A 13353-nucleotide genomic window follows, 5' to 3' on the forward strand; every position below is an offset into this window, starting at 1 on the left:
AATATTTATTCGATCTGTGGAAAATCTTAATAAATTTATAGAATTTATATTCCAAACAGAGATGGAGCTACTTAATGATGTCTTTCTAATTTTTACTATTTCATGATCCCATGTGCAGCAACCGAAGCACGGATTAGATGTTATTGGATTGTTCCCAGGTGACGTGGGGAGCCATTGTTAGGCAGGAAATGTTGACGTTTGGAATCCCTTCTTGGGACGGCGCAGAGCCTGAGACGTCAGCGGACGTTGGCTGACTGCAGAATTAAGAAGCAGTCCAAACAGAAGACAAAAATAGACAAGTGGGACAGCAGAGACCAAAGGCAAGCACTGGTTTTGGCTGCTGTTTTGGAAGCTGCTCTTATTCTTCAGATACTTTATCATGAAAGACACATAACATTTTTTTTGTTTTGTTTGAGTCATATTTAATCATTCATTAGATATTGAGAGTTATTTTAAAATATGTTTTTATGAAGTAAAAACATTAGTTATTAACTGTAATTTGAGCTTAATTGTATGGCCTGTTGAGGAAAAGCTGTGCACCGTTTTTATGAATGGGAAAGCTTGTTGGTGGGGACCATTGATCTGTAAAGACATAGGAAGGGGGCGCTAATTGGTTCTTATGTCTTTCCTTTAACCTCTCCAGTAAGCCTGTGTGGCTGTGAAGGGGCCTCTATTAGTGGGATATAGGGATAATCCTTTTAAGCAATGCTTTACCAGGAATCAGTCCGTCAACACTTCCTCTCTCAGACTGGATGAGCTCCTCAGTGTTTAGCAGTACCAACATCAGATCAGGTTCACAGGCTGTCCCCTGCCTTCAGAAGCCTTTTGGGACACATACGGATCCAGGGGGCCCTTTGAGAGATTTTGGACTTTAGGGGACTGTAAGTGGGGCGAGAGGCCCGAGGTTGGGCTGAAGACTGGGCCTGAAGCAGGATGGAGATGTGGAAGAAGCTGTATAAGCATGTGGTGTCTGTGAAAGTCAGGGAATATGTGAGAGACTACTGCAAAAGGAATGGACTGCTAACCCTCTCTGTGTTTGCTGTCGTTACTGGCTGCGTTCTTGGGTTTGTACTTCGGACATTCAACCTCTCCACACAGGTATGGATGAGAAATAACAGGAGAAAAAACATCAACTAGAAAAAAAATTTTAATTAAATAAAAATAAAATGAAGTAAACTATTCTGTGAGATTATGAATTATATAAAACAAAACAAAAAATAAATAAAACTACTAAAATGATTGCTAATGAGCAATCCAGGAGAAACTAGCAAAAGTCAGTTATGTAATTTGCCCTGCTACCTGTAACATCAAGGTCATGCCAGATCATTAAACACATACAGATATACATCCAAATGTTATAGTAATTATTTCAGCACTGAATTTTGTGTTTATTATTTAGCTTAAGTTGATTATAAAAAAAAAAAAATTGAATTCAATTGCTCAAGTAATTTGGCTTATTTTCACCATCAATAAGTTCAGATAATTGTCGGTGTCTTTTGAGTTTTAATGTGCTTACATTTTGCTTAATTTCAAAGAGTAGGCTTTATTTTTAACGTTGGGAATCTTTAAGTTTTGCATTAAATTAACATGTTTTGATATCAAATGATTTATATCACGTTCTATAATTCATTTATATACAATCATTACAAACTGCTTGTTTTATGGTACATAGGCTACTCTGCTCACTGTGAAATAAGATATTCTTAGGAGGTTAAAGCTTTTGGGCAGGAGGCAAATTACTGACGCACACCCAGATTGGTGTTGCAGGGAAATCCTACAGAAGACAAAAAAACTACTTAAATAACAGTCTCATATATGAATAATGGCAAACACTGAATGTATTAGTTGTTGCATCTTATAAACATAAAATGAGACTATAATTTTGAAAAAAGCTTTCATATTCAGGTAATACAGGAACTTTATCGATATGAAGTATCATAAAGGATAAGTGATTGCAAAAGGTTTTAAACAGGATAAAATAGATAAATAGATATTTAGAGGTCAAAGTTCCCCATTGGGCCATCCAATGGGTGAAGGGCTGTGACCCTACTTTGGGGTTTAGATAATTTTTAGACATTAAACTATGAAAAAAGCAAATAAATATAAAAACAATACCCATGCTATGAATGTAAAATAAAAATATACGTATTAACAGATTAAAACACGTGTTTTATATGTCAGTGAATCCCTGTTTAACTAATATGGTAAAACTGCTTCAGTGCTCAGCTTTTTGTCAGGGTAATTTGGCTTGTAAGCTGCATTTGGGTGCCTCTTTTACCCAGGGCAAAACAAAAGCTACAGTTGATATTAAATATCTATATTTTTTTTAATCATTGATTGTTCTAACAGAGAGGTTTACAACAACTTTACATGTTATCCTAAACTTGTATGCATTCGACTATTCTGCATGTCTTTAACAGAGCAGCAGGCTCACAGGTTAGAAAATAGTATGACATTAAAAACAATTTAAAGTACAATTACTTGAAGGTTTATTTCCCTAATTGCTATTTTGCCCGCTCACAGGCAAAGATCTACTTCTCCTTCCCTGGTGAACTACTGATGAGAATGTTGAAGATGTTAATTCTGCCACTCATCACCTCCAGGTAAGGATTTGTTGAACTTCTTTGACAACCTAATAACTGTAACAACCTAGTTTGATTTGTTAAATCATTAATTGATTGAGTTTATTGATTTTACATTTACTATATATTGATTACTGATTCAGCTTTAAATGCAACATAATGCTGTTTCTATAAATTCTTCATAAAAATGTGCATTAAACATAGAAAAGCTGCAACCAAATAACTAAAGTATCAGAAATAAACAGACCCTTTAAGGCAAAAACAAAAACAGTAGCTTAGAATGCATGAATTTTTCAGAATGGTTTATATTGCTTCTAATTTCCCACAGTCTTATGTCCGGCCTGTCAGCCATGGACACGAAGGCAAGTGGCCGTCTGGGTGTCCTGACAATAACTTACTACCTGTGGACGACTTTTATCGCCGTGATTGTCGGCATCATTCTGGTGCTGATCATTCACCCTGGAACGGGACAAGAGAAAGATGGCCACCATGGAGGCACGGGGCATGTCATGACCTCTGCTGATGCTCTGCTGGACCTCATCAGGTAACATTCACTCTTTCACATGAGAACATAACAGTGATATTGGTCTGGTGAACATGACCGTGAAGGTATACCACAGAGTCCTTATGACTTGTGAACAGGATATGAGAACAGATGAAACTAAAAATACAGTTTAATCTCTCCTTGTAAAATTTGGTGTTGTGTTTTAAAAAAGTATTCATGCTTCTTAAGCTTTTCTTAATTGAATACATTAAAGCTAAACACTGATAGGACACAGAGTACTGTACATATATGTTTTGTGGATTTCTTGGGTGGCTTGCATTTCCATTTCAGCCCCTTCATTCTAACTTTGAAACCCCTAAATATAATCCAGTATAAGCAGCTACGAGCAAAATGTATCTTTTCAGCTTGTAGACTCCATTTTTATGTAATCAAGTCTCAATTTAAAGAGACAAAGTCTTTGAGGTTTGTTAGTAATATATAATAGAAAGAACACTATGCAGAGCCTGTAAAACACAGCAGACAGCATAAAGATGTCATTATGGAGAAGTTTAAAAGGAGGTTAGGGTATAAAGCAATCCCCCAACCTTTTACATCCTAATGTTTAATCAATCTTTAAAAAAATGAAAAGAGTATGGACCAGCTGCTAAGATACCATGATCTTACCCATCAGGTCAGACAGCAGACAGACAGAAAATCCAGACAGGGGAGAATCTGTCGACTTGTCTTGATCTACTTTAATAAGCTGGTACTTTTAAAAGATGTTTAAAAAGAAAATGATGATACAAGCAGATCTGATCAGGAAAGACAAAGCTGTATGGTTAACATGCAAAACACAACTTATGAAAAAAAAAAAAACACCACCTGAGCATTACCATGAAACATGGTGTTGGTAGCATCATGCTGTGGGTATTCGTTTCTTGAAAAGGAGCAGACAAGATAGCAAAAGTTAATATAGATGGATCTTACTATGGGCTGGGACCGACTGGGAATACAAAACAGCCTGGAAATTGACTCAGCTGGTCGGTATATTTTGTTAATACTGTTAATATTGCCTGGTCTGTTTACTGGACATGTTAATAGCACAATATTCTAGTCTGTATGTTTGCTTTTCTTTGCGTTTTGCTTTTGTTATAACCAACAGAAGTCCCTTTATAATGCTAAACACTGCCTAGATATTAAGCCTTTTCTGAATCTGACATTCACAAAGAAGTTATCTCATCACACTACAGTCCCTCTGGCTAAATCATTTTTTTTTAAAGCTGAAACACACTACATATACTCTGAGTGATGAAGAATTATAAAACAGTGTAGGGTTATCTTCAGAGTACGTTTGCCACTTTTCGCCTCAGCCATCTTTGTGTTCCAACACTTTCTGCACTGCAAGGTAAATAATCCGAAAGGTTAACGGGTATTTATACTTTTGCAAGGCACAGGATACTGATAAATACAGGTTTTTTATATTGCTTTATCCATCCAAGGATAACTGTAGGATACTGGCAGGTTACATCCCAGAAACTCTCAGGACAGATAACCACAGATTTACACACAAAGACACACACAGTCACATCCACAGCTAAGGAATTTGAAAGCAACCAATTTGGCCAATATTCAAATTTTTAGAAGAGTCTGCCAGAGTACACAGAAAGAACCCATACATGAACAAAGAAAACATAGAGGCTCTGTGCAGAAAGATGGGCTATAAACCAGACTTTGGGTGATAACAAATTAAGCAGAAAATTGAGTTTTTCCCAGAGAAAAAAGCCTGCAGGTGTCATCTTTAAAGATGGCACAACAAAGCAACGCGAAGCACATTTGAACTCAATAAAATTAATGCAAAACCTTTGATGGTTCTCAGTACAATAATTATTTTGTATTTTTAGAGGGCTGAGATTGAATCCTTGAAGAATAATTGCAGCGTCAACCTCCACGAAATGGCTGGTCTAAAAGTAGGAGGACAATTATTGTGATCTGATAAGCCTGAACCACCCTTGAATGTCTTTGCACAGACTTTCCCTGCAGGAGTCAGGAGCCTAGGTGCGCTCTAGCTTACGTCAAGTTGCAGCTCCACTAATACCATCGTCTTAAAACTAATTATACTGCAGAGATGGGTGGTTTGTACTTTTCAGTCCTGTTAAGTGTTTGATGACGTAGCTGCCGGGTGTCCAACACCTGCTGCATAAATAAATGCCGTCTAGGTACAGAATGCTGCACCTGCCTATAAACCTCTTACTTCTGTTTATGGTATCCATGTGGACTCTCTGTTTTTATACGAGTAAGACTAATATATTAATAATAAGAGGAATGTCGCCCTTTCAAGATCCAACTTTCTTATATAAAGCTGTTTGATATGAAGGATATTTTTAAGCCTTCACATGTAAAAGATGACAGATGTATTGATCTATGTAGGTTCTCCTTTCATTATTTAAACATAAGAACAACTAAGATGTTCACACAGCAAGCTAAACAGGCTGTCATCCATACAGTTTGGGTCACTTACTGTGCCTAGCAATAGTTTTCACCCCTATGACCTTTTATCCCATCACAACAATAAACTTTAATTAATTTTATAGCCAATCTGCATAACTTTGAAGTGGGAGGAAAATTAACAGTGTGCATTTTTACATATGAAAATCCCTCTGTATATTTGTTCAGCCCCTTTACTCTGCAACCTTAGTCATTCGGATCTTCTCAGTTTTAATACAGAGCTTCAGGTATCATGCTTTTAGGTTGCCACAGTTATTATTAATAATGGAGGAAACAAGGAACAGGTGCTCTGCTAAGACAAAAACCAACCTTTAGACCTAAATGAAAATCTCCATATTTTTATTTGCATGAAACGGCATTAATGTTTAATAAATATATTTATTTTTCTTTACTCATATCATTGTAAATCTGTAAAGTATGGAGGAATTGATCAATTGTTGAAAAAATATCTAATTTTTATTATTTTGATGCATTTAATGGCACACAAATTCATATTATTAGCTACTTTCTAAGTAATTTTATATAATTAAGTCCTTCATTTATTTCTGTATGTATTTTTAATTATGGCAGAATAGGTCCTCCATAGTGAAAAACATACAGATAGTTTTGTTGGTGCAAACCTGTATTTATATCGGGAACTTTTCAGTTCATGTTTAGGCAGCAATATCAACCTTGCTTATTTAGGCTTTTTAAGACCTTTTGCAGTTATCTAAAATCTAAACTGCCTTGTTTGCTATATTTCTAGGAACATGATCCCATCAAATCTAGTCGAAGCTACTTTTCAGCAGGTGAGAAAAAAAATAAGGTAGCTGACGCATTTACTTCCAGGGACATCCCACTGTTTAAATCTTAAATCTCTTGATTTGTTTCATTTCAGTACCGGACAGATTTGGTGCCAATTGTTCAGAGCATCAGTGAGAAAGAGTCTCAAGCCAACTTTGTGTATGTGATGCCTGATTATCACAACCCTCGCCTCGGCCATCCCGTTTTCCTGGAGATCACTCCTGCACCGGACATCAAGTATAAAATGGTTCCCAGTACGAGCAAAGGCATGAACGTGTTGGGGATTGTCATCTTCTCAGCCACCATGGGTAAGGAAATCACTAAACTGAAGCCAATTAAAGAAAAAGAAAAAACAGTTTTTGAAATAAATTTATTTGATGGTTTTCATCTGATGGTGGGATTAAACCCAAGGTTTTTCTTTCCGGATGTATTCAGGATGTTTGTAAATTTCCACCATTTTTCTGCACCATGTCACCCATTATGTAACACTCCTTTCCTGCAGTATAACACCTACACAACATAATGCTGCTTCTTTGGTGCTTAACCTTTGAGATGTCATTCTTAGGCTTACATGCTTCCTTCTTTTTCCTCCAAATATAACAAAGGTCCTTATAGCCCACGCTTCAATCCTATTTTTTCTCAGACCAAAGAACAAAAACAAAGGTCTTTGTCTATGAGAGCATTATAACGCTGTAACCTTGCCTTTTAATGCTGCTTTTAACACAATAGCTTCTTCCTTGCTGAGTTTACAAATACAAGACTGATGTCCCTGACAATACTATAAGGATTTTTTTATTAACATACTGGCTCACATTTTTATATTTTTGGTATTAAAGTTGGACTCATGTCCCAGTTCAATAAACGTAATAATAAAGAAAAGATAGAGACAGACTCTTTGGGTATTTACAAATGCACAAACAATAAGTTGTCCACAATGCTCCTCTCAGGAGCTCAGGTTTATTTTTCAAAATGTCACACAAGGTAGCAGGGTGTATGAGGTGTTGCCTTCAGACTCACAGCGCGGATTCATTGAACTAAAACGTGTGAATTAAACTATAAGAAGCTTACAAAGCCATGACTTCATCATGCAGGCTCTCCCAAACAGTTCAAAGGCAAGTCCCTCTTAATCTATCTAATCCTCCGAATTTAAATAAAGTCCCATCTCTCATCAATCTGTGATTTTGAAAGTAGACATAAGTTAGTTAATGCTAACTGACCCAAACAGTAAACGTTTCATTTGAGTTTTACTAAACTAAATCATCTCTGAGGGGAGAAACTCCTGTTCTGACTATAACAAATCCATCTTTGTTTCCGTTTGATTTCAGGTTTGCTGCTTGGGAAGATGGGGGAACGTGGATTACCGCTGGTCAACGTATGCCAGTGCATTAATGAGTGCGTGATGAAGATAATCAATGCTGCCATGTGGTGAGTTTGTACCTATGCTCATATGTATCCTCTACTGACATCAAATGCAACCTAAAAACATTCCGCTGTTTATATAGCGGGTCCAGATTAGATTCAAACATAAATCTTGTCACGTGAAATGGTAAATTGACCTAAGACGTCAGAAAAGTGGGTCGGTTAGAATTGTGATAATGGAGTAAACAGACTTCCAAAAACAAGATCCGACATTTAAATCATTCAAGATTGAAACGGTTAATCTTTGTTGCAAGCAGGTGTCCACAGCACAGGACATTACATCCACCTGCACATTACACATGTGTGATTTTGAGCATCTAATTCCAAAGCCACGGGCATTAATCTGCCCTTACAGCTTCTGTTGCTCTGAAACGTGGCAGTGACCTCAAGAGCATTAGTGAGGTCAGCTACCTGTGCTGGACAAAAAGGACCAGTTCAGCTTGTGTCTTAGTTAATCCCAGATGTGTTACATAAGGTTGATGTCAGGCAGGTCACATTGTTCTACAGCAAACTCAGTAATCTACCACACCAAGTGACTGCATTCAAGGAAGGTATTTTTGCAGGGAAAGGTGCAAAGTAATTGAGGGATTAGGATTAAAGCAGAAGTTTATATATATATATATATATATATATATATATATATATATATATATATATATATATATATATATATATATATATATATATATATATATATATATATTATTATTATTATTATTTTTTTTTTTTCATAAAGGAGCATACATGAGTTCATCCTGGAATAAAACCCCTTGGTCTTTTCTAATGATTCTGCACAGACAGTTTTGACATTTACCTCAGAGGCCAATATGCCCAACTTAATAAAAAATGCACGTATAAAAACCTTAGAACCAATTTAAATCTCAGATGATGACATTCTTGGTAAATAAAAAAACGGGCTAGTGCAAAAAGGGTAGTGAAAAAGAGGAAGTTCAGAACAGGTAAAGTTCCCCTTAACCCAGAATAAACCAAGGAAAAGTTTGTCAATGAGCACGTTTAGAGTCAGTTTCAGGTATGCACTGAGAACAAATACCCAGCTTTATTTTTTGTTGTATTTTCCCATTGCCAGGAAAGAATGGGCCTCCTAATGAAATATTTAACCATATTATATGCACCTTAGAGAGCATGGAGATAAGCAGGAATGGAACAGAAGTAACAGCTTTGCTGTTATCTCAGCACAAGCTACCATTTAGAGTTTTACAACAGATGTTGCAGAGAGGACTTTAGTCATCTAGTCCAACATTGTGGATGACTATGTCTATTAAATATCCAGCAGAGGGAGACATTTGTGAAATCAAAGACTTATTTTAACTTTACTGTTACAGTTAACTGTGTCAAAGTGGGGTTTTGACCGAGAACAAGATCCAGCATGAGTCACTTCTTTTTAAAATGAGTAATTAATATTATCATTCAGATTCTTAGGGTCTTTAAAGAAGACTAGAATAAAACTATCTTGAGCCTGAACTTGCTTTATGGTGTTATTACATCAAAAAGACTACAGTTAAGTGCAGTGTGGGATCATAAAGAGTAGAGAACTGTTTCATACACATGGTTAGATGCTGCTTGTTAAAAAACAAATATACACATAAGCACATAACTTAAGAAGATACATCCTTTCATAAGTAGAATGGGGCATTAAGCTGTACAAAACCAGGGTAAACGGGACTTCATTATGCATGCTAGAAAATTGAGTAAAGAAAACAAAAAACAGTATCTGAAAAACTATTTTAATGTGTCATTAAATTATTTTTACTGTCTTCAAGTAAAAAAAGGGGGTATGTATAAAAATCTACATGTGGTTTTATTTGGGAGTGTCTGACTAAGCATTTAATTTGTTTTGATTTTTTTATTCATCATAGGCCTCTTTGTGTTGATGTGAGGTCTTTAAATCAGTTGGTAAGTAAATAAAACAAATAAAACATTTATTTTCTTTGCAGGTACTTCCCCTTCGGCATTGTGTTCCTGGTCGCAGGGAAAATCCTGGACATGCATGACCCGGCCCACCTGGGAGAGAAACTTGGCATGTACTTCATCACTGTCCTCGCTGGTCTGTTTGTGCACGGCCTCATCCTGCTGCCTCTCTTCTACTTTTTCTTCACTCGCAAAAACCCCTTTGCCTACATCAGAGGCCTGTTACAGGCCCTAGTGATTGCTCTGGCAACGTCATCCAGGTGAGAGATCATTTTTACCTCCCCCAAGGATGTTATGTTATTAGTCAAGTTTGTGTTTGTTTGTGTGTCTGTCCCTCTGTGTACAGGATAACTTGAAAAGTTATGACATTTTTACAAAAGGTGCACCTCAATCAAAGGAACAATCCCATTTTGGTGATGATACACATCATAACCCAGATCCAGGAATTGTTTTGGATTCTTTAATATTATTCAGCTGAACAAGCAGTTCCCCCTTAAGCCAGAGGGTGACAGCAGCGAGTATTAACAGCTTCAGCCTCTTAAAAAGTCTAGAAGTATTTATTATATTGGGGGGAAAAAACACAGGAAAGTGAGCCACAGTTGAAGACTCTTTCTGCTGGTTAAACAAGAAAGCAGAGAAAATGAAGAAGGTGAGAGCAGAGCAAACACCAGAGGCTGTAGACATATGCTGTGTCTTATTTCAAAACTTATGAAAGGACTGTAACAATTATTGGAAACAATTAGGGAATTGTTACCAGGGTTGCACCTCATACCAAGGAACAATTCAATAAAAATTAGATAGTGATCCAGATCATGTATGAATTTTAGCTATAGGTGAAAGTCACAATATGGGGCAAAATTTGCTGCTTGAAGGAGGTTGATGCTCCCCGAGTGCTTTTCTAGTTATCAATGAATTCTTTATCCTGAATAAAGCGATATAGTTGGACAAACTTATCCAAGGTTATCCTATTTTTCTGCAGTTCAGCAACTCTTCCAATCACAATGAAGTGTCTCCTGGAAAATTGCGGGGTTGACCGGCAGATAGCGCGTTTTGTCCTGCCAGTGGGAGCCACCATCAACATGGATGGAACAGCCTTGTATGAGGCTGTAGCAGCTATATTTATTGCTCAGGTCAATGAGCATGACCTGGACTTTGGACAGCTGGTAACTATTAGGTGAGGATGGACTAGGATGAAACTATTCTGCCCGTCATTCTTTGTGTTTAGGTCTAAGCATGTGCTTACATCTTCAATCCATTTCTCCTTCCATCAGCATAACAGCAACAGCAGCAAGCATCGGGGCAGCTGGGATACCCCAAGCAGGTTTGGTTACCATGGTGATAGTCCTGACCTCTGTTGGGTTACCGCCAGCTGACATCTCTTTGATAGTGGCTATTGACTGGGTTCTGTAAGTATCACCTGAGACGAAAAAAACATTGAGTTGAGTTTGTTGGGACAGTGGATGAAGATTATTCTCTTGTGTTCCAGTGATCGATTTCGGACAATGATCAACGTTTTGGGTGATGCCTTAGCAGCTGGAATTATGGCTCATTTGTGTAAAAAGGACTTTGAAAGAGCAGCTACCTCGGCTGCCACTTCTGCCACTCCTTCTCCTGCCAATAATGAAAGGGTAAGGAGGATTTGCTTCTTCTTTCTAGTTATGAGCTTTTTGAATCAGGGATAATATAACCAGGGTTGGTGTCCGGAGAGCAGCTATGCACTGGCATACAATACAAATTGTCTTGCAATTTCTATTTTAACACTGGACCCTTTTTCCTATGTGTAGCACATAAACTGTATGGATAAAATGTTGGCCATTGCCTAATATAACCCACTAACAGGGGTTATGATGAAGAGATAATCATTTTGGTTTAGTGGTCATAATGGCATGCCTTATTTTAAAAGTACACAGAACCCTGTTAAACCGACGTCCTCTACTAATTTTGATTAAGTCAGAATGGGTAGTTAACTTTCATGCCCTTGTCACGTTCTCAACAGAGAGACACAGTAATATCCTTTGGGAATCAGAGTGTGGCCATGTCCGACGCTCCGCTGATCACTCACCGCTGCGACTACGTGTTTGAGGTGGATGGGGACAATGTGCTGGAAAGGCCTGTACCATGCTACAATCTCTGCCAAGTCTGAGCCCCCTTTTACAGAAGGAACGGAATGGGATTCATGAGATTTATTCGTCTCAAGAGGAAATACTTGAAGCAAAGGGAATTTAGTTCTTTGGGAGGAAATATGTCTTAGGCAATAGGTCAGGTGTCAGGGCTGAGTGGCTTAACACATATTTGCCAGTGCCATGCTGAAAAAGAAACCTCCTGTACTTTATACACTGGGTGAGAAAGGTATCTCATGTGTAACCTGAATTTTGGGTATGAGTTATTGTCTGAGAAAAAGGAGGTATGAATGTATATGACATAACTGAACACTGATAAGCCTGGTTTGACAGGCAGACACTGACGGTCCTTATAAAGCTGATTCCAAGTTTGATTTCAAGGTTTTAAGTTGCCTTAATATGAAGCTAAGAAATGGAAAGACTTGAAAGTTAATAACTATTTTAGAAAAAAAAAACTTTAGACACTGTTTTAAAAAGGATCAATGGACACAAATCCAGTGCTAAGAAGTTATCTTTCAATGTACAGAATTTTTTTCTGTTTTTATACTTGTACTTTTAAGTTTTGTGTTTGCTTTTATAATAAAATCTTGCAGTACTTCAGAAGTGTGTGGGTGTTTTTTGTTTTGTTTGTTTGTTAGTGAACTGCAGTTTTTAGAAGGCCTTCTATAAAGAAACAAAGTTATCCTGCAGGCATTTTCCTACTTTCCCTATAGACACTGTGGGCTGGTACAATTCATCTTAGATTTTATAGTTAATGACTCCAAATCCATGTTGTCAGAGATGTACAGCAGGAGCAAAGCAGAGTGAAAAAGATGGAAAGGCCAAGCTATCTCTTGATGTTATTGTGTAAAGGAACATCAGTTAATGGCTGAGCTTAAAACATGGTCGGAAATCTAATCAATGTTAGGAGAGCAGTGTTTTTGTGATCTGCTATCAGAAAGCTTCTGACCAGCATTCAGGCATTATTAGTGAGCTATGGGTTGCTCAGCAAGAAGGTTTTGGGTTTGATTCCAGGCCCAGGGTCTTTCTGAATGGAATTTGCATGTTCTCCCTGAGCATGCATGGGTTCTCTCCGGGTACTCCGGCTTCATCCCACAGTCAAAAAAAAAAAAAAAAAAAAAAAAAAACATGACTGTAAGGTTAATTGGCTTCTCTAAATTCTCCTTGTGTGTGTTGTGGTTGTTTGTCTCTGTGTTGCCCTGCAATGGACTGGTGACCTGTCCAGGGTGTACCCCGCCTCTCGCCCATTGACAGCTAGAGATAGACACCAGCACCCCTCGCGACCCCACTTGGGATTAAGCGCGTTAAAAAAAATGGATGGATGGTGGGCTATGCTATCTAGAGAAAGTTCCGACCAGAGCACCGCCCCTGGCCACTAACAAATTCAACTAGATCCACTTGTTCAGAATGTTCTTTACAAGTGCAAAATCCTGCTCAGAACTCTCACTTATGTAAAAAGCATGTCTAAAGCCAAGCACAGACTGTATTTCTTTGTATCTGAGGCTGATCTCATAAAATGTTTCCATACATG

At 37.6% G+C, this 13353-nt stretch overlaps 1 protein-coding gene and 2 gene segments (V, D, J or C); 2 read left to right on the forward strand and 1 right to left on the reverse strand.

Annotated features, from left to right (window-relative positions):
- Positions 1-13353, reverse strand: part of LOC119775922 — a 75173-nt gene that overhangs the window by 3779 nt on the left and 58041 nt on the right.
- The window catches only part of LOC119775928, a 49857-nt gene that overhangs the window by 2133 nt on the left and 34371 nt on the right, over positions 1-13353 (forward strand).
- On the forward strand, positions 734-12440 carry slc1a8b (solute carrier family 1 member 8b). The gene is made up of 11 exons (XM_038274004.1): positions 734-1098; positions 2524-2603; positions 2911-3126; positions 6317-6359; positions 6449-6662; positions 7680-7779; positions 9729-9962; positions 10682-10876; positions 10974-11108; positions 11189-11330; positions 11699-12440. The coding sequence occupies exons 1-11, from the start codon at positions 934-936 to the stop codon at positions 11843-11845; spliced, it is 1671 nt and encodes a 556-aa protein (XP_038129932.1). The 5' UTR covers positions 734-933; the 3' UTR covers positions 11846-12440.

The sequence above is a fragment of the Cyprinodon tularosa genome, unplaced genomic scaffold, assembly GCF_016077235.1.
Source record: "Cyprinodon tularosa strain WSP-4 unplaced genomic scaffold, ASM1607723v1 ctg120, whole genome shotgun sequence".
Taxonomy (NCBI): Eukaryota; Metazoa; Chordata; class Actinopteri; order Cyprinodontiformes; family Cyprinodontidae; genus Cyprinodon; species Cyprinodon tularosa.

Excerpts from the sequence above, each read along its gene's own strand:
- slc1a8b (XM_038274004.1), top strand. The coding sequence starts at position 934 with ATGGAGATGTGGAAGAAGCTGTATAAGCATGTGGTGTCTGTGAAAGTC. Across the intron at positions 3,127-6,316 it reads GCTCTGCTGGACCTCATCAG|GAACATGATCCCATCAAATC; the intron begins GTAACATTCACT and ends CTATATTTCTAG. Across the intron at positions 11,331-11,698 it reads CTCCTGCCAATAATGAAAGG|AGAGACACAGTAATATCCTT; the intron begins GTAAGGAGGATT and ends CGTTCTCAACAG.